The sequence below is a fragment of the Hemitrygon akajei genome, chromosome 9 (assembly GCF_048418815.1).
Source record: "Hemitrygon akajei chromosome 9, sHemAka1.3, whole genome shotgun sequence".
NCBI classification, from domain to species: domain Eukaryota; kingdom Metazoa; phylum Chordata; class Chondrichthyes; order Myliobatiformes; family Dasyatidae; genus Hemitrygon; species Hemitrygon akajei.
Window position 1 is genome coordinate 146760129 of NC_133132.1, and position 19671 is coordinate 146779799.

The following is a 19671-nucleotide window of genomic DNA, read 5'->3' on the forward strand; positions in this document are numbered from 1 at the left end:
GGCTTTGCTAACTGGCATGACTTTTATGCTTGAGCATACATCACAAAAGTAATTGAATTCAGTTCTACACCAGACTGGTAAAATCTGTTTGATTAAAATTTGGCACTCTCAGCATATAATTAGACAAATACTTCCTGATAAAGGGTCTCAGCCTGAAAGGTCAACGGTTTACTGTTTTTCATAGACGTTGCCTGGCCTGCTGAGTTCCTCCAGCATTTTCTGTGTGTTGCTTTGGATTTGAAGCATCTGCAGTTTTTCTCTGCGTCTGTCAAATATTTTTCATCTCACTTTGTAATATTACACAAATGAAATGGTCATTATTGTTGCTGCAATTATTTTCAATATTAATAAGTATGACAGAAAACAGCATTTTTTGTTTGATAGAAGACACCAAAGTCATCAAAGCTGATTCGTCTCTTGTGCAATCAGTAAAAGAGTCAAGCAATAGTGTTGTAAAACAGTCATGATCACAATATGCAGAATTCTTCATCATGAAATGATTAAATTATAAATGTTAGATTTAAACTGAAAGGGCATAATCTTCACAAAATATAATAACGATTTTGGTTTTCCTCTTTAGTACATAAAAGTGAGATCATTACTTCATGAAAATTATCCTGGTGCAATGATTCACATGCAACCTCTTCTCACTTCCTCTTTATGAAGTCAGCCTCTCTTTTAAAGAACAATTACGTGCCCACATTTTCAAAATTAGACCTTCAAAACTCTATGATTGGAGACCATAGACAGTTTAGTGGCATTAATTTACACTTAACACAGAACAGGGCTGATTCACTTTAGCATAAATACAACCCGCATTTATTTTAGGAGTGAAAAAGCACTCTTTTATGGAGTAGTCATAGCTTTGAACAAAACCACTTCAATATAAATTGTCCAATGTCAATGTTTTCCATCAGAGGTCACAATTTTGAAGTTCATAGCAGAGAATAAAATAGAAAAATGAAACTGCAACACAAATAGAAATTTCTAATTTTAAGTTATCCTTTTTAATGGATTGAAGTCTATGGTGAAAGAAACTGAAGAATAAAAAAAATCTGGTGAAGAATTGGAAAACAGTAATTTCCCCAAATTGTCTAAGTTATGGCTACCATTTAGTGAAAGATTGACATTGAACCCCAACTTCATATGTTAAGACACCTTGTCCAGAAATGATATGGCATAAAGCAATGTTGTCTATCATTTGAATGCAGTTTGTACGAATGACATGAAGATTACAATTACTGATTTTGAGATTCGTGATTATCTGTAGCAAGTCTTCAGAACCAGCATTCAGCTTTGCAGCTGTGTTCAGCAGCTTTTGATGGGACATTGTACAGGAGAAGCAGTCAGAGTCATGGAGAACTACAGCCCAGAAACTGGCCCTTTGGCCCATCTAGTCTATGCCAGCTTAGCTTTCTGCCTAGTTTCATCTACCTACACCTGGACCATAGCCTTCCAAACCTCTCTCATCCATGTACCTATCAAAACTTCTCTTAAATGTTACAATGGAACCTGCATCGACCACTTCATCTGGTAGCTCATTCCATACTCACACTAAGTTCTGAATGTAGTTCCCCCTCAGATTCCCCGTAAATATTTCACCTTTCACCCGAAACCTCTGAACCCTAGTTCTCGTCTCGTCCAACCTGAGAGGAAAAAGCCTGTAATGCTTTCACCCTATCTACACCCTGCATAATTTTAAATACCTCTCTAAGATCTCCTTTCACTCTCTTCAGCTTCAGGGAATAAAGTTGTAACCTGTAACTGAGGTCCTCATTTCCCAGCAAAATCTGTGTAAATTTTCTCTGCATTCTTTCAAGACATTTAATATCTTTCCTGTTGGTAGGTTACCAGAAATGCACACAGTGCTCCACGTTTAGCCTCACCAATGTCTTATACAATTTCAACATAACATCTCAACTCCTGATCTCAATGCCCTGATTTATGAAGGCCAATGTGCCAAAATCTCTCTTTATGACCCTATCTACCTATGATGTCACATACAAAGAATTATGGGTCTGTATTCCCAGCTCCCTTTGCTCTACCATACACCTCTGTGCCCTAGCATTCACTGTGAGAATCTCACCCTGGTTTGTACTCAGATACTACACAAGTGTCTGCATTCAATTCCATCTGCCATTTTTCAGCCCTTTTTCCCAGCTAGTCCAGATCACTTTGCAAGCTTTGATGAATTGTCTATTATGCCCCCAATCTTGGTGTCATCCACAAATTTGCTGATCCAGTTTACCACATTATCATCTAAATCATTAATATAAATGATAACAAGCAACAGACCCAGAACCAATGCCTGCAGCGCAACACTAGTCATAGGTCTCCAATCCAAGAAGCAACCCTCTACTACCACCCTCTCTCTTCTCCCACTAAGTCAATACTAAATCCAATTTACTACTTCGTCCTGGATGCCAAGTGAGTGAACCTTCTGGGCCAGCCTCCCACATGTCTGTGTAGACAATATCCACCGCCTTTCCTTTATCAACTTTCTTAGTAACTTCCTCAAAAAATTCTATAAGATTGGTCAGATGCAATCTGCCACGCACAAAGCCATGTCGACTATCCCCAATCAATCCCTGTCTATCCAAATACTTATATACTGTATCTGGTCCCTTAGAAAGTCTTCCAATAATTCACCTACAACTGACAACAGGCTCACCAGCCTATAATATCCTGGTTTATTCTTACAGCCTTTCTTAAACAATGGAACAACTATCCTCCAATCCTCTGGCACCTCGCCTCACTGTTTTAAATATCCCTACTAGGGACTCTGCAATTTCTGCAGTAGCCTCTCATGAGATCTGAGGGGACACCTCATCAGGCCCTCGGGATTATCCACCCTATTTAACCTCAAGACAGCAAGCACCTCCTCATCTGTAATCCAGATATGGTCCATAACCTCTCTACTCTTTTTCCCCAGTTCTATAGACTCTGTGTCTGTCCGCTGAGTAAATACAGATGGAAAAAAATCACTTAAGATCCATCTCTTTCAGCTCCATGCACAGATGATCATGCTGATCTTCAAGAAGACCAATTTTGTCCCTTGTTATGTTTTTACTCTTAATAAAACTATAAGATTCTGTTCCACCGTGTTTGCCACAGCAACTCATAACCTCTTTTGGCCCTCCTGATCTCTCTCATAAGTGTTCTCTTGCATTTCTTATACTTCTCAAGTGGCTTATTGATCCTAACTGCCTATACCTGTTATGAACTTCCTTCTTTTTCTTTACCAGGGCCTCAATATTCCTCATTAACTAAGGTCCCCTATACCTATTAGCCTTGCCTTTTATTCGAACAGGTGGTATTCTCCCTCCTACACAGAATAGTTTCTGCTTATAGAATGGATGTTGTAAACTATGGAAAGGCTATGGATCAAACTATGAAAATGAGAGTCTCCAGAGAGTCAGAAAGACCTGGTAAGGTTACTGTGAAACACAAAATGCTGGGGGCTTTAAGCTGGTGCTGATGAGACAGGGCAATGCTTTACTGGTAGCAAACAAATCTACTAACTACTCTATTAATCACACCTTCTCTGGGCAACAATCACTGCAATCAGTAGGCTGTAACTTCCCTCTCAGAGCTGTGCTCTTGATCTGTCTCTACAACCTGGCATTTTTGTGGTATTCTAGAGAATGCGGTGAACTGGTGTCTCGAAGGTGCAGTCCAGTTGCGGCAGTGTGGCAGGGCAAGAGTGAGGAAGGAGGCGATGTTTGGTCGATTTAAGCCAAGGTTAGATTGAAAAGGTCAGGTACGGGCCAAATCAAGAGAGCAGGGAACAAGCAAATGTTTAGCCACTGCAGCAGCAGACATGGGACCGAACCGGAGTGGCAGGGCCCGGGCCTGAAAGCAAGGAAGTAGCCGACACTTGGCCAATTTAAAAGAAGGGCCAGACTGAAAAGTCGAGGTGTCAGAGCCAGAGCTGAGGGACTACTCTGCGAGGTTTACTCTTCTCTGCACTGAACTAAGGCTGTGGCCTGAAACTGATGGGCTCCTGGTCTGGCTGCAGCAATGAGCTGGTTTCATGGCTGTGGACTCACTTTCCTAAACTTTAGTTCTGAGCGTTATTTGTTTGCATGGTTTGTTCTTTTTTTTTGCACATTGGGTGCTTGATGGTCTTTTTTAATGGGTTCTATCGGGTTGCTTTGTTTTTGTGGCTGCCTGGAAGAATAATTTCAAGGTTGTACATAGTACACGTACTTTGGTAATAAACATACTTGGAAGTTTGAGATTGTTCTTCATACAAGTGGGACCGCAAAGGCTCTCCAAAGCTACAACTAGGCAAGCCTGTACCATTATGTCTGCTCCTGTCACCTGAAGCACCTAGTGTCTCCTAGAGCATGAAGTATATGTTCCTCCATCATGGAGCAGTGAGCCACAAACTATGAAAAGTAGCAGAGATCAGAGCAGTGGACTGAAATTATTCCCGGACAGTAAACTGAGAGTGACCACAATGGGCAAAGCAGTCTCTATCTGAGATGGCAGCAGGTCACAAATTTCAATGAAGACCAAGAACACATTTTGAGTTTCTGTTCTTGAACTCACAACGGTTTGGGGAAAACAGGCAGGAGAAGCAATTTTAGGATGATGTAGAAACCTTGTGCAGACACAGATCAAAAATCATAGTGGAGAAAAACTTTTGGTGTCACATATTAGTTTCATTTAGGGGAGTTTTATACGAGAATAAAAGGCTATGGAAATAAAAATACCAGAGAAAAGTCAAGAGTCGAATTTCCTAGAAATGTGACCTAGAAATAAGTGCAAAGTTGCTCCACTCTGGATTAAGCTGACTTTCATCTGCTCATAACCAATCTTTTCAGAGTTAAGTGAAGCAATAGATTGGTTTCTTCTAAACTTAAGACTCATTACAAGTGAAACACTTTGGTTTCCTTGGCCGTGTGAGTCCAGGGAAGACAACCTCCGGCCCCACCAAACCCGTGAAATTGAGACAGCTCCTCCCACCCCAAACCCCGGTTTGTGTGAATGCTGTGTAATTTGCTACTGATGCACCATCAATAACTCTCGGAGACTGGAAGTGAACGATAGGTTTTTACTAACAGCAAAAGGGAGCATGACATGTCGAAGACTGAGGGAGGAGCAGTGCCCCAATTGCCTTTATACAGGGGTCTGTGGGAGGAGCCACAGGAGCAGTCAGCAGTAGTCAGCAGTGGGGCGTGTCCAGACAGGTATACATAGTTTACCACAGCTACCCTGTTACAAATTATTGCCACAAAATAACAGACAGTACACTGCATACGATTAAAGGAATTGTATTTATGAATCTTAACTAAAGGGTTCTAATTAAACAGTCAAATGTGCACAAGTTGGAACTTATCTTGAACTTATCTGTCACTCACACACTGGACCCTCAGAAAATGTGAAAACACACACCACCTTCATTTCGTATTTCCCCCTCCCCCTCCTACTTTCAAATTTCTTACTATCTTTCCTTTCAGTTAGTCCTGACGAAGGGTCTCGGCCCAAAACGTCGACAGTGCTTCTCCCTATAGATGCTGCCTGGCCTGCTGCGTTCCACCAGCATTTTGTGTGTGTAGCTTGAATTTCACGCATCTGCAGATTTCCTCGTGTTGACCACTTTCCGAATGTCGCTTGCAATTCACCTCGAACAAACGGGTCTCCCACCAGATTGTATGCTACAACCGGTTCTCCCCAGCATCTTTTCTCTTCATCTCCTCTCGAACAAAAGCCCAAGACCAACCTTATTGTCCCTCACCAAGAAAACCTCCTGCTAATTGGATGACACACATTCCACATCATCCCTTATCTTCAACGACAACCCAAACAGGCTGAAAACAGAACAGACTGCTCTTACAGAGCTGCTAAATGAAATAGCTACGGCATAACAGTAAAAATGTGAACCAGGGCATTGCACAAGCAATAATTTGTATTGTACAGTCTATAAACCTTAACAATAATACATTTCCTGGAGTGAGTTATAAAACTTACTTTTCCAAAATCCCAGACCGCTTGAATACTGGTATAGGTCCATGGCATAAAAGAGGTTGGGAATCCCTGGTTTAGAGGTTTAGGAGCCAAACTCAGGCAAATTGGACTAGCTCAGGCAGACAACTTGGTCGATATGGAAGAGTTAGGTCAAAGCTCCTTTCTCCATGGTATTTAGTTCTATGACTTTATTCAATAATTCCACTGGCCTGCCCTTTCCACTTGTCCTTTAAACTATTTGCCCTACAATTAGTTATTTATTTCCCTTCCAAATAATAAGTCTGCTTTATTCACACCAATGAGTACGTCATTATTCCTCTTCCTGTTTTTCCCATTGTTTCCACTGTGTCATCAGACCCACTCCATTATGTGGTGTTGGGTCAAATGGCAGGTGCAAACTCTAAGATTACAACTGGGTCATTTTTATACTGCAATGAACAGCAAACAGATCTTAACTCTGTATTTTGTGGCTCGCCAAAGGAAGCAGGACTTTAGTACAGGAAGGACAGGCACCCATAAAGATGATTCTTGGGATTTCACAAAGTATCGATGATTAAGAAAACAAGTTTTGGAATGTCATCAGACCTATCATATACAAATAGGCTGCAATAATCATACCTCACCAGGAATTTGCAAGCAGAGTGATATATAAAGCCTTATCACTAGTATTTAGTTCATAGATTTTCAATAGATTGAGCATATCAAGGTACAGCAGTTGTGTTCCTAGTGTAAACATAGCATTGGTAATTCTTTTACTAATAATTTTAAGATAGTCTTGCAAAGGATTAACAGAGTTATACTCCTCTGATACAGTACAGAGGGAACTCCAACACAAGTCAGGCTACCTTCTATAAGTTCATTGTTCTGGCTAATTTGAAGACCAGGGACTTAAAAAAAAAAGATTTTCTTATAGGCCTGAAGTAACCCAAAGAAGTAGCTGTGGAAGCTACAAATGGAAGTGAAACATTTTCACGTGGTGATTTGTTACAGCTCTTGGGATATTGCAGGATAGTAAAGATGACTCAGGTGATGAGGCTAGTGACTTTGATGGTTTTAGTGCTTTTATTTACCACAATGGCTTTTATTGAATAGCAAAATGTAGCTGATGCTCTTTGAAATCTGACCATTATATAAATGCAACATTGATACTTAAAAGCTTTGTCACATAAATTAAAGTAGCAAAACTAACAACATTTTAGGAAGCATAGAAGATTAATCGATTAGAGTGCCAGTACATAATGGCCAGGGAACTGGAACTGAAACAGAGAGGTATTTCAATTTTATCATTGGCTAAAGACTGCACAATTACATGAACTGAGTTTCCATGGACTCATCTCTATAAGTGAGGAGATTAAAATTTATGATGATTTATCTCCAGAGACTTTCCAAAATTTATCAGTCACTAAATGCATCACATTATTGCTGTCTGTGATCTTGATGTGCACAAAAGCCTGCAATTTTTCCTACAATGCTCCGGTGACTACACCATGAAATTAATTGGCTGCAAAAAGCTGTGGGAATTCAAGAAAGGGGCAGGAGAAGTGCTACATAAATGTAATTCTTTCTTTTCTTTAAGCAATAATGCAAAATATTGCTACCAAATATTTGACAACAGAAAGCTGGAACTTAAACATATGACAGATTTAGGACAATTAAACTCATTTCAGGTTTGCATATAGATGGTAATATTGGTTTCCAATGAAAGACTTGCTAAAATAATTCTGGAGACAGTTAAGAATCAATCATGTTGATGTCAATTCCAGTAAGAATAGTAATATTGAGTAGATTTTCAGAATTTCAAGAAACATTTTTAAAACTATTCTAAAAATATAACTGCAGTAATTTTCTCCACAGCAGTTTAAACACATTAAAAAATTATTTTACCCCTCCTACCCAATCTACCTAAAAGTTCATGTTAAAATTTTGTATCCTATACATAACCATACAGAATGAATGGCATAGTGAGTTAATCTAATTGGGACCTCTGCCACATTTTTAAAAATAACTGCATGACTAAACACATTGGGAACATTGTGAACTTTAGTCTCACATCTTACTTGGAGCTTCATCACAGCACTCCTGAATGTTAACTTTTCATTAACTTTGAGGAAGGTTAATGTAATTGATACAGATGGACAGGATGAGGGGGGGTTGGAATCTGTCCTCAATCATATGTGCTTAAATATGCTTGTAAAGAAGTGTTAGAGTCAAGGAGCACACACTCTGATGTGGAGTATAATTTGGGCCACCAATATATATGTCATTACAGATGAAGATTTAGGCATGTTTGTTTTATGATTGGAATACTTCAAGCGGAATTTCCAGAGAGAAAACATACAAGCCATTTTTACTTTTATTTTAATCAAATCTCCCAGTTAAAGAGGCTCAAGAGAATGAAGATGTATTTTTACAAAAGTCCATCTATTTGACCAAAACAAAAGTAAAGCTTATTCAGGTAATTTAAAAGTCAGAAAAGCAATAAATGTAAAAGCAAGGTTTAAAGTGATTCCAACATTATAGCATAAATAACTCAATGAATTAAAAACCTGACAAAACCAATTCAATACTTTTTTGCTGTGGTAACAATGCCAAGCCTTAAATTAACTTACGGTGGTCTTCTTGAGAAATCTTTGAAACTGAACAGTAAAATCACAGTAATTGGAAAGTCAATGTGGTAGCTTCCGAAATCAATCATTGCTTAAAATTCATTACATTCACAAAACTGAAAGTCAGCACAAGTAAAATTGAATTGCAAAGCAAGAGAAATGGACAAATCACAATGGTCTACTCTGACAGCTTTGAAAACAATTCTATTATAGAGTGATAGGGCAATACAACACAGATGCAGGTCCTTTGCTTTATCATTCCACGCTGACCACTGGACCCACACAACTAGCCCCAATTTCCTGTAATTGGCCCTCATCCCTCTAAGCCACGTCCCTTCATGTAATCATATAACCATATAACCATTACAGCACGGAAACAGGCCATCCCGGCCCTTCTAGTCCGTGCCGAACGCTTACTCTGACCTAGTCCCACCGACCTGCACTCAGCCCATAACCCTCCATTCCTTTCTTGTCCATATACCTATCCAATGTTTGTTAAGCAGTAGTCAGTTTTTTTTTAGTTAGCAGTACCTAACTAGCTGCTTTATTATCCATACTACCGTACCTGCTTCAATCATTTCCTCCGGCAATTCATTCCATATACTCACCGCAATCTGTGTTAAAAAACACTTTTCCCTCGCACCCTAACTGTTTGAACTCCCCTACTCTGGGGAAAAGACTGTTATCATCCATCTTATGAATGCCTCTTATTAATTTAAACACCTCTGTAAGGCTGACCCTCATTCCTCTATAGTCCTAGGAATAAAGATCTAGTCTGGCCAATCTCTCCCCCATAACTCAGCCCTTTAATCCTGGTTACATCCTTGTAAATCTTTTCTGCATACTTCCCTGTTTAACCATGTTTTTGCTGTAACAAGGTGACCAAAACTGTATACAGTACTCCAGTGCAGCCTCACCAAGGGAATATGTCCCAACTCCTATACTCATTGTCCTGACACATGAAGGCCAGCATGCTGAATACCTTTTTTCACCATCCTGTCTTCCTGAGATGCCACTTTCAATGAAGTATCCACTTGTACTCCTATATCCCAATGTTCCATTGAACTCCTAGTACCCATTCATTGATAGTATAGGTTCTACGCTGACTGGACTTTACAAAGTGCATCACCTCAAAATTATGTGTATTGGCATCTATTTGTCATTCCTCAACCCAGCTTCCCAACTGATTAAGATCCCTCTACAACATGCAATAACCTTCTTCACTATCAACAACACTTCCTGATTTCGTGACATCTGCAAGCATTGCCAATCAAGCCTTGTGCTTTCCACTCCAAATTATTTATATAATAATAAACATCAAAGGTCCCAGCATTGGCCCCTGCAGCATACCATTAGTCACTGGCCTCCATTCTGAAAAATAACCTTTGATTTCAACTTTTAAGAGAAGTTTGGATAAGTACATGGATGGAAGGGGTACAGGGGGCTATGGTCCAGGCTCAGGGCAATGGGATTATAGTTCAGTATGGACTATTTAGACCAAGGAGCATGCTTCTGTGCGGTAGTGCTCTATGACTCTTAACTATCAACCACCACCCTCTGCTTCCTATCTCCGCACCAATTTTGAATCCGCCTAACTAGATCTGCCTGGATTCCATGGGACCCAACCTTCTAGACCTGCGTTATAACTGGGTTATGTAGACCAGAAGCAGTCAGGTTTAATTCCTGAATGGATTATCCATATCAAGGCAGCAGTAAGGTTATTGCAACTGGCCTTTGGATTAGTGAAAGAGAAATCAGACTAGCTCAAATTATCCTTGTCATCTAATGATTCTGGCTCACAGGAGTGCACAAGTGCATTGGCCAAACCAAGATCAGAGTTGGCTAAAATGTCCCTCGTGACTGACTGTTCCATTAAAAATTCACTGTTTATGTATAAGCATTGCATCAGTAGAGGGAAATAATGGAAAACCAATAGTCGCATGGAATGTTGCACTAAAAAGGATACACCCCTTTGAACTGCAACAAATACTAGTATAAGACCAGCAGTGGGATGTTCCTTGTGGAAAACAGGACACTGTGAGCTTGAGTATTAATTTCTACTAGTCTGATGTGACTTTGAATATGGCACCATCTATGGCGGGACTGCAGCAAGCATCAAGGAAGAGTGCAGCCAAGAGCCAGGCTAATCAGCCAATCAGATTAAAGAATTCTTGCCAACAGCAAAGCATGAAGGAAAAAGCAGGTACTTGAAGTTGAAGGAAGATTGGAACGCACTTATCAAATTAAGAGAAAAGATAAAATATTATAAACAATTTTTTCATTAAAATGTTACATTTTATCATTTTTAGAATGGTTTAAATTTCAAAGTATTATTCTGAGATAATAAAACTCCCCAGTTCTGAAAATATTTCTCTGAGGATCAAACAGTAGTTTTAGCAGAAATTATGGGCTCATATGCTATTTAACAACCCTGACAGTGCTGACAGGCTAAGGATTTTTTAAAATATCTTTCAGCAGAAGTAGTATCTAAAAAAATTGAAGTTCACACTAAATAGTTGATTCTGTGTTAATTATATATTAAAATACTCAGCATTACAATTTCTGGAGAAACAGGATTTCATTGACTGCAGCTTCAGACATGGTGGAAAAACGATTATAAATTCCTTTCGGGCACAGCAAATACCACTCCATATATCACCTAAAAATCTGTATAATGAGGAAAATAATAAAACTTACATTCCTTCAATAATGAAAGGCAGATTTAATAGACAGTTGATAATGAAACTTAAACCGTTGGATCCATGTCAGAATTACACTCCATAAAGTGCATGGAGAAAGATTTTTCCCTCTGTAATATTGTTTAATCTGTTACTTACCGAGCCATACTGCATGGAAACAGTACATTTTACTAGTTCAGTCTATAGGCTAATCATCAAGCAACCATTTACACCATATTAATTTCATTCACCATTTTCATTTTCATTCAACTCCTGCAGGATTCAACCACTAATTTGCGCATAGTGGCCAATCAACCTAGCAACCCACATATCCTTAGCCCATGGGAGGAGACTGCAGTGAATAGGAAAGGAAACTCACACATACTCACACAGAGTGTGCAAGCTCCACACAGTGGAACCTGGAGTTTAGGATTGAACCTGGGTCACTTAAGCTATGAGTCAACAGTTCTACTAGCTGCACCTCTATGCTGCCTCTGTATTCTGCTAATAGTGTATGATTTACCTCCATTAGGTAAGACAAAACATCTAATAGGTACAGCTTGGCTATTTCCAATTATGCCATTGCTTATATTATACGTTGCTTAGATTACATCATTTCTGCAAAAGAGCATTTAGAAAACATTTGAGAAAGATTAAACATGGATGGTTTTCTTCACAAAACATTGCAGCAGTAATTTAAATATATGTTTTGGCACTTTAAGATTTCCATCATGAGGTCAACTTCAAGTTCAAGTTTGATTGTCATTCAGTCATACATATAAATACAGCCAAACGAAACAGCGAACCAAGGTGCAAATCCCTACACAAAGAGCACACAGCACATACTGTATTCTGTAGTTATGATAGCAGAGAAACACACAGTCTCAATAAAATAATGCAAGTCCCTGAGTGGCTTGGCCTGTAGATTGATGGTGCACGGGATGTTGGCCTGATCCAGCTTGTCTTCCACCAAGCAAACACTTGAAGGACATCACCAACGGAAGCAGCCAGCCCCCAACCCAGTACAGACTCCGGTGCACCCACAGGGGCCTCTGCTCTTTCCCACACCACCCTGGCGTCTCCTCTCCTGGGCAGCTACAACAGGTGACACTGCAGCATGAGGCCCTGGTCCATGCAGCAACCGAGGCAACGCAGCTACCCCGCCATCGGTCTCACCACGAACCGGTAAACCAGACCTGCATTATTCTACATTACCAATATCCAACAGAATGTTGTGATCACATCCAAGACAATCATTTGTCATTTGCAGCACGTATGAGTGAACAAATGTGAAAATGTGTATGAACTTCTCTGAAATGAAATCATTATATTTTTAATGAATTTTGGATTTTTTTAATTGGTGCTCAGTAAAACAACTAATTTTGTGTGGTTAAGGATAGCAGCAGAGAATCATGTTTAATATCAGCAGAATATGTTGTGAAGTTCATTGTTTACGTGGCAGCAGAAGAGTGCAAGGCATAATAATAATTTATTAAAAGCTGAATTACAGTAAAAAAAGATTAATAAAATAGTTAAATAAGTAGTGCAATAAATGTAATGTTAGTGTCCATGGGTTCAATGTCCATTCAGAAATCAGATGGCAGAGGGGAAGAAGCTGTTCCTGAATTACTGAGTGTAACATGCTGCTATTAGTTGTCAAAAGAAGCCATATGATTGAAATTAACTACATCCAGCAGAGTCCATTTTGCAGTGGAATCTGCCACTTCTCAATTTGATATAATTGGATTTGAATCACGCTTATAAATTAGATTTGAAACCAGAGAAAAGGTGACACTTGTTAGCACAAAGGTGCTGTGCATACAAACATTTCTTCATCATGTGTTTGTAATAAAGTGACCTGAGCTTCTTGCAATCACAAATAGGAACGAGTTGTGGGTCACAGTGTTACAGGAGGCTTAGCAGAAGCTGTGCAATGATCTGTGGTGAATTTTTCATTGTAATCTGACTGTTGTCCTGAAATCATTAAAGGCATGTGAGCTATTGCCAAGAGTTTGCAGGGTGCCAGCACCTGTGTCCTGGGCTTTTCAGCCCTGATCCCTTTGTGCTTATTCTACTCAAACTGCATTAGAAGCAACCTGTTTTCACTCTGACACTTTGATTAGATTTAACAGTATTAACAAGCCGCATTTGAACTGCATGATTTATATTTCAAAAGAAATGGTTAAAAGAATATTTACCAGTGAAATCAAACTATCTCCATAAAAAATAAATAGAACTGTGAATTCAGCCAAACTGCTGCGTGTGAAATAAGTGGATCCAAGTCGCTGATCATCTCATGTGCCACTTCACTGTTATTTCTTTGTGCGTGCCCAATGTTTGCTGAGTTAGGTTAAAATTGTTCTCGGAATTTTCAAGGAAAAGTGGTCAACAATCAGGAAATATTTCAGCTGGTTAGAATAGCACCTTTGAGAAAGCTAAGAAATGACAAAACTGAGATCTTTGTTCCTGTTTCTAACTCTATGGTATTAAGCCATCTAAAGATGTTGTAATTCAGTAGACTGTTAAACAATGATTTACCAGTGGCATGAACAGAAACATGGTTCTCTTCAGATCAAAATTTATCAGAACTATGCACCATGTGGATATTCTAAAATAGGTATGTTATATCATTTAATATCTTTGCAATTACAGTAGCTCACATTATCTTTTAGCTATGGGTCAGAACAGGATCATTGTCAAATCTGTTAATCTAGGGAGTCAATGTTCCATAGCTCCATTTTTTGGAGTAAGGCCTCATATTTAATTTTAGAGTGAACGATTAGAATATGTGCAAAACATGACACTCATAGGTTTAGATTTAACAACTTGCACCACAAACAGGCCTGATGATAACATACTTAGAGGTGCTGATTCTGCCAGAAATTGAAACCTCGACTGAAGTCTTCAGGGCCCTTTCATGCTAGGCCTTGGTGACTGGCTAAAATGAACACAGGTGCTTCGGATTCAAAACAAAGTACTTGAGATGGAAATTATTCCATCCCTAGGATTTGTTACAGGTTCTGGGATTGTCCACGTGGGCAGACAAATAAGCTGCCTAACATAGATATTAGTCTAGAACGGAGATTCCTAATCTTTTTTATACCATGAACCTCTACCGTTAACCGGGAGCCTGCAGAGACCTCAGTTTGGAAATTCCTGGTCTAGAATTTGTTTTGAAATTTTGCTCTCTCAACCACCCTGACATCTCCTACTTTAAAACCACAAATTGAGATGGAAGGTGAACAGTGAAAAAAAATGGTGCTTGCAATATGGTCCTGTTATCAAAAACTAGTAGCAATAATGTCCATTTATTTTATGTGGCTCCTATCCATCAGACGTTTCTAAAACCTTCATCTTCAGGCAGCTTGACAACAGTGGTTGCTGCTCCCACTAACTATTAAATACATCAGATACATTTCCAAGTGCTTTTTAAAACTGAACCGTAATCATCAATACAAAATAACCTGAGCTCTATTTATTACTGATGGTAATTTTCACACTGGACAGAAAATGGGGAACTATTTTGATGAGTTTACAAATTTTTCCACGTACCTTGTAAATATTCTAGTTCACTTAACTGATTGTATCCCCAAATTGAATTGACCATAAAAAACTAACCTGAAGCTTGTTTTCAGATATTCACTAACACGACAGAACAATACTCATGTATCAGAGATAAGCAATAACAACCAGAATATTTCTGAAGTGAATTTCTGTTAAATTCTGAAGCATTTACTTTCTTTTATTATAGGGGAAATTAATAAAATAAAAATGTGTGTAAGTAATAAAATATTCCAGTAATATTTGTACTAGACCAATAAATACAATTAAAGGTATTGACCTTCTCTAATAAATATTATCATATGCAAACAGTATACTTCACTACAAAAGTGATCAAAAACCTCAAAGTGCAAATCATCCTGAATATCAAAGTAGAACAGTAAAGAATAATTTTGGATTTACAGCCTAACCTTGAACAAAAGGTGTAAACATCACAAGCCTCACTCATATAATGTAGGACACAATTTGAACCCTTTATTCACTGTTTAATTATTCTAAAAATTGATAAGATATTTGAAGACATTAGTCACTTAATTTAGAAAGGTTCTAAATCATTAGAGAGTTTACAGTCAAGACAGTTAAAATGGGAAATGAGGAATTCAACTTACCTCACAAGAAGTACTACTTAAAGACAAAAAAAAATACTGCTGTGCACTTCAGTAAAAACGGCACTGTAAATGCTACTCATCCTGGAATTCTCAGGACCTACACTATGTTCCAAAATCTGGAACTCATTTTGTACCAAAATTTTTTGCATATTTCAAGTACTGTTCACTTGAGAGCTAAAAATGTTCACTAGACCCACGAACAAAAATAGAATATTTGGGGAGCTGTTGTACCCTACACTTGGAACTTAAACCCATTCGGAAATTTTTCAGTGTAGCAAAGAACTTGGGTGAAAATGAAAATAAATCTGAATTGTGGTGCTGGTTAGCCTTTGTTTTTATGCAGATATTAAGCAGTTAACTAGATAATGTTTCAACAATAATAACTACACATATCAGTAAAATAGATTTTTGTAAAATTTTGAGAAAAGGTTTGCACCAAACTGACAAAGTTCTTCAACTAATATCCAAATATATGTTTTAGTTACCGGAACGGTTGGACAATAACCCCTGGAGAACCTCAGTAGCTTTTTTACACTACATCCAAAAATAACACAGGATCAGTGGTTTTCTTCAGTGAGCTATAAATAGTGTGATGTTTTCATGTGCTTTGTACAGTTCTTCGCTTTGTTGTGCTACAAGTTTAGAGGATCAGCTGGAAGAATAAATCTTCATGTTGCAGGCTTCCATAAACAAAATTGCTAAGCATCAGGAAAAAGGATCCATGGGATTTCACAACAAACACAGAAGCAAATGCTTTCAGCTAAAATCGCTGTTTTTTTAATAAATAATTTTTACAGTACTAAAAATAAAGCATGATCTTGGTTTTCAATTTACAGGGTCTAGGATGGAGCCTAGCAACTCGAGGTTCATGAGTATGCCACAGTTAGCACCTTTATAGACCTGATAAGTGGATGAATCATTCAGTGATGTCATTAAATTTTGACCTATCATTATGGAGTATCCCAAAATTATATGATTATTAAGACTGTAATATTATTGTCTATTTTGTAAAACATGACAGCGAGGTACAGCACAGGAATTCAAGCCTTTAGATACAGTAGCTAATTACAGATCAGGCCACACCATTCAGGATCATGATATAACCATTCAGCCCATTTGGTCGTTGTCCTTTCTCTTACCTGCCATCTCCTCACAACTTTTTCGCCCATGCACTTTCAAACTCTCCTTCAATCTGATTTATGTATATGTACACTCAGCCATACGATGTGGTAGCAAATTCTACATTCCAACCCTTCTCTGAGTAAAGAGATCAACAACGTCGTGGAGTCTTAAAGAACCGAAACCTCCCCCCCCCCCCTTACCTCAACAAGTCTGCACCAACCTCAGGCACCCACTTACATAAAACCGGTTTATTCCCATTAACCCCCCCAATTTCGACCACTCATCCGTATACAACTTGTGCAAAGCACATGGCGAAAAGAAAGCTACCGAGGCTATATGTTCCATTGGAAAACTGAAAGCTCATCTCAAAGCTCCAGAAAATTCTTATTTGTGTTTGGATGTCTTTTATCCGTAACCCAATCTTCATATCAATCATAATTGCCTGTCTTCCATTTACTAACAATTCTTCACTATTGCTATTTGAAAGCAAATTATATAAAGGAAATTAGTCCAATCGTTCAACAATTTCAAAAGCCATCTGCATCCATGTTACTGATGGTCATACATACCCTTCGCTGTTCGTCTTCAAAAACAGACTGGTGTACGTTGCAGGCAAAGAGTGAGGTCGGGAGGTCATTGAAATCCGTTATCTCATCGAAATCTTCCTGCGAGAGGATGTGATCATTAGGATCACGGATGTCCGCAGCTTGAAGGAAAAAATCGCCGGCAGCAGCTCTGTCGCTGAAGCGTTTCAGGTTCCTCATAGCAGCAAACGGATCGTCTCCTCTCATCCTGCTCAAAAGCAAAGTAAGTGCGATTAAATGCAGTCTCGCAACGAGCACTAAAATCATATCGCCTCAATGGAAACATGATTATCTCGGACTCTCAGCAGAGAGATAACAAACCATCAGCACTCCTACAGGCACCCACTTATGTTAGTCTGGGAATATCGAAACAGCGAGACTGACACACAATAAAAATTCTCACCAGCAATACCTAAAAGTAGAAAATGAGTATACCGAAGCCATCATAATGTTCTCATAATCAGAGAACAGCAAAGCGATCATTTGAACTGCTTGACCAGTGACAGTGTTTCACACTCTATTCCGGAATAATTTCTTGCTCATTGATTTTGCAATGATGCTCGGGTTTGTTCCAGCTCCTAGCACCAGCACCAGTGTCCCAAAGGAAAAATACAATTAAACTAGTATCACTGGAGAGATGGACATCCTATCTCAATAGATATGCTTCGCCGCACCGCAAAGTGCATATCTGGCAGGAACCGTGGCGCTCGGCTGTAAACGACGTTGCAAACCTTTAACAGTTCAAATGTGGAACTGCCAATCTGGCGATTGATGGCAATGAGTGCGGTGACCTGCAGCTACGCGCGTTGTTATTCTGCATCACCTCCAAAGGTCAACTCGGGATTAACTGCTGCGTTTGGACTCCAGCGCTGAATGGGACCTAATGTCAATCTCTTACCTGCCTGGGTCCCAGCTTGCCGTCTCCCTGAGGCCGGAGCGCAATCAGCTTCCCCTGTTCTCACTCAGCCTGCTGTGACAGCTGGGGGTGGGGAGCAGACCCATTGACATCTTTCACAGCGCCAGTTCAACCAGCCAATCCATTGCAGCGGCACGCCCGCTCGCCCTAATTGACGGGCACTTTGCCCAATCGCTGCCCGCGACGCCGCACGTTTACGCTCTGGACCAAGGTGCCGGGATCAATCGGAAGAGCGTGAAGGCAGAAGGGGCGGGGCGTTAGGCTGGCGCTGGGTTTGTGCTGAAGACGGGGCAGGTGATTCATCGTAACTCTGGGGCTGGTTGGGTCTACATCGCATTTCTTCATAGGAGTCAACGCCAAAAAAATACTTTTTAAACAAGGCATGAAAGAGTTACACACCTGCAGACAATGTAAGATGTGTTTCTATTTTCTGGAATCCAGATGTTGCTGGCAAGGCCAGTACTCAATGTCTATTCCTGATTGCCCTTGAGGAGGTGACGGTGAACCATCTCGAGCAGTTCTTCGCTGGTGGAAGTGCTTCCACAATCTCTTTGAGCAAGAACTTCCAGGATTTAGGTTCTGTGACAACGATAGTATAGTAAGGTACTGCGCAGGTGGTGAGGTTTGTATGAGCTTGCTATCCTTGGCCTTCTCAGTAGCAGAGGTTTGGGGAGTACTATCAGAGCAGCCTGGGTGAGTAGCTCAAGTGCATATTTGTATATGGTACAAACTGTAGCCACTTCCCACCCACAGTGGAGGAGATGAATATTTAAGGTGGTAAATTGAGTGTCAATCAAGCTGGCTGCTGTGATCTTGATGGTGTCAAACCTCCTAAGTGTTGATAAACCTTCTGCTATCAAAGCCGACAGACAGTACTCCATTGTGTTCTTACTTTGTAACTCTTAGATGGAGAAAGGTTTTGAAATGAGTTATTTGCTGCAGATTAACCAGCTTCTACTCTGCTTTTCTGGTCATGGTATTGATTTGGTATTGACTCCACAAATTCACCACCCTCTAGCTAAAGAAATTTCTCCGCATCTCTGTTTTGAAAGGGCGCCCTTCTATCCTGAGGCTGTGCGCTCTTGTCCTAGACCCTCCCTCCATGGGAAACATTCTTTCCACATCTACATCTATGCCTTTCAACATTCAAAAGGTTTCAATGAGATCCCTCTTCATCTTTCTGAATTCCAGTGAGTACAGACCCAGAGCCATCTGAACAAAAGAACTTTTGTTCTTCGTATGATAATCCTTTCATTCCTGGAATCATCTTTGTGAACCTCCTCTGGACCCTCCCCAATGCCAGCACATCTTTTCTAAGATAAGGGGCCCAAAACTGAAGGTGAGGCTTCACCAGTGCTTTAGAAAGCCTCAGCATCACATTCCTTGCTCTTGTATTCTAGACCTCATGAAATGAATGCTAACATGGCATTTGCCTTCCTCACCACTGACTCAACCTGTAAATTAACCATCAGGGTGTTCTGCATAAATACCCCCAACTCCTTCTGCATCTCAGATTCCTGGATTTTCTCCCCATTCAGAAAACAGTCTGCACATTTATTTCTACTACCAAAGTGTATGACCATGCATTTTCCAACATTGTATTTCATTTGCCACTTTCTTGCC

General features: G+C 39.6%; 1 protein-coding gene across 1 annotated transcript in view; it reads right to left on the minus strand.

The window, feature by feature from the left end:
- The window catches only part of rcan2 (regulator of calcineurin 2), a 332806-nt gene extending 314653 nt beyond the window's left edge, over nt 1-18153 (minus strand). Inside the window, exons 1-2 of the mRNA XM_073057216.1 lie at nt 18031-18153; nt 17118-17340 (exon numbers count right to left, since the gene is read on the minus strand). Coding sequence (XP_072913317.1) covers nt 17118-17339 — 222 coding nt within the window. The 5' untranslated portion in view covers nt 17340; nt 18031-18153. The remainder of the gene's footprint in view (nt 1-17117; nt 17341-18030) is intronic.
- Nucleotides 18154-19671: the final 1518 nt, after the last annotated feature.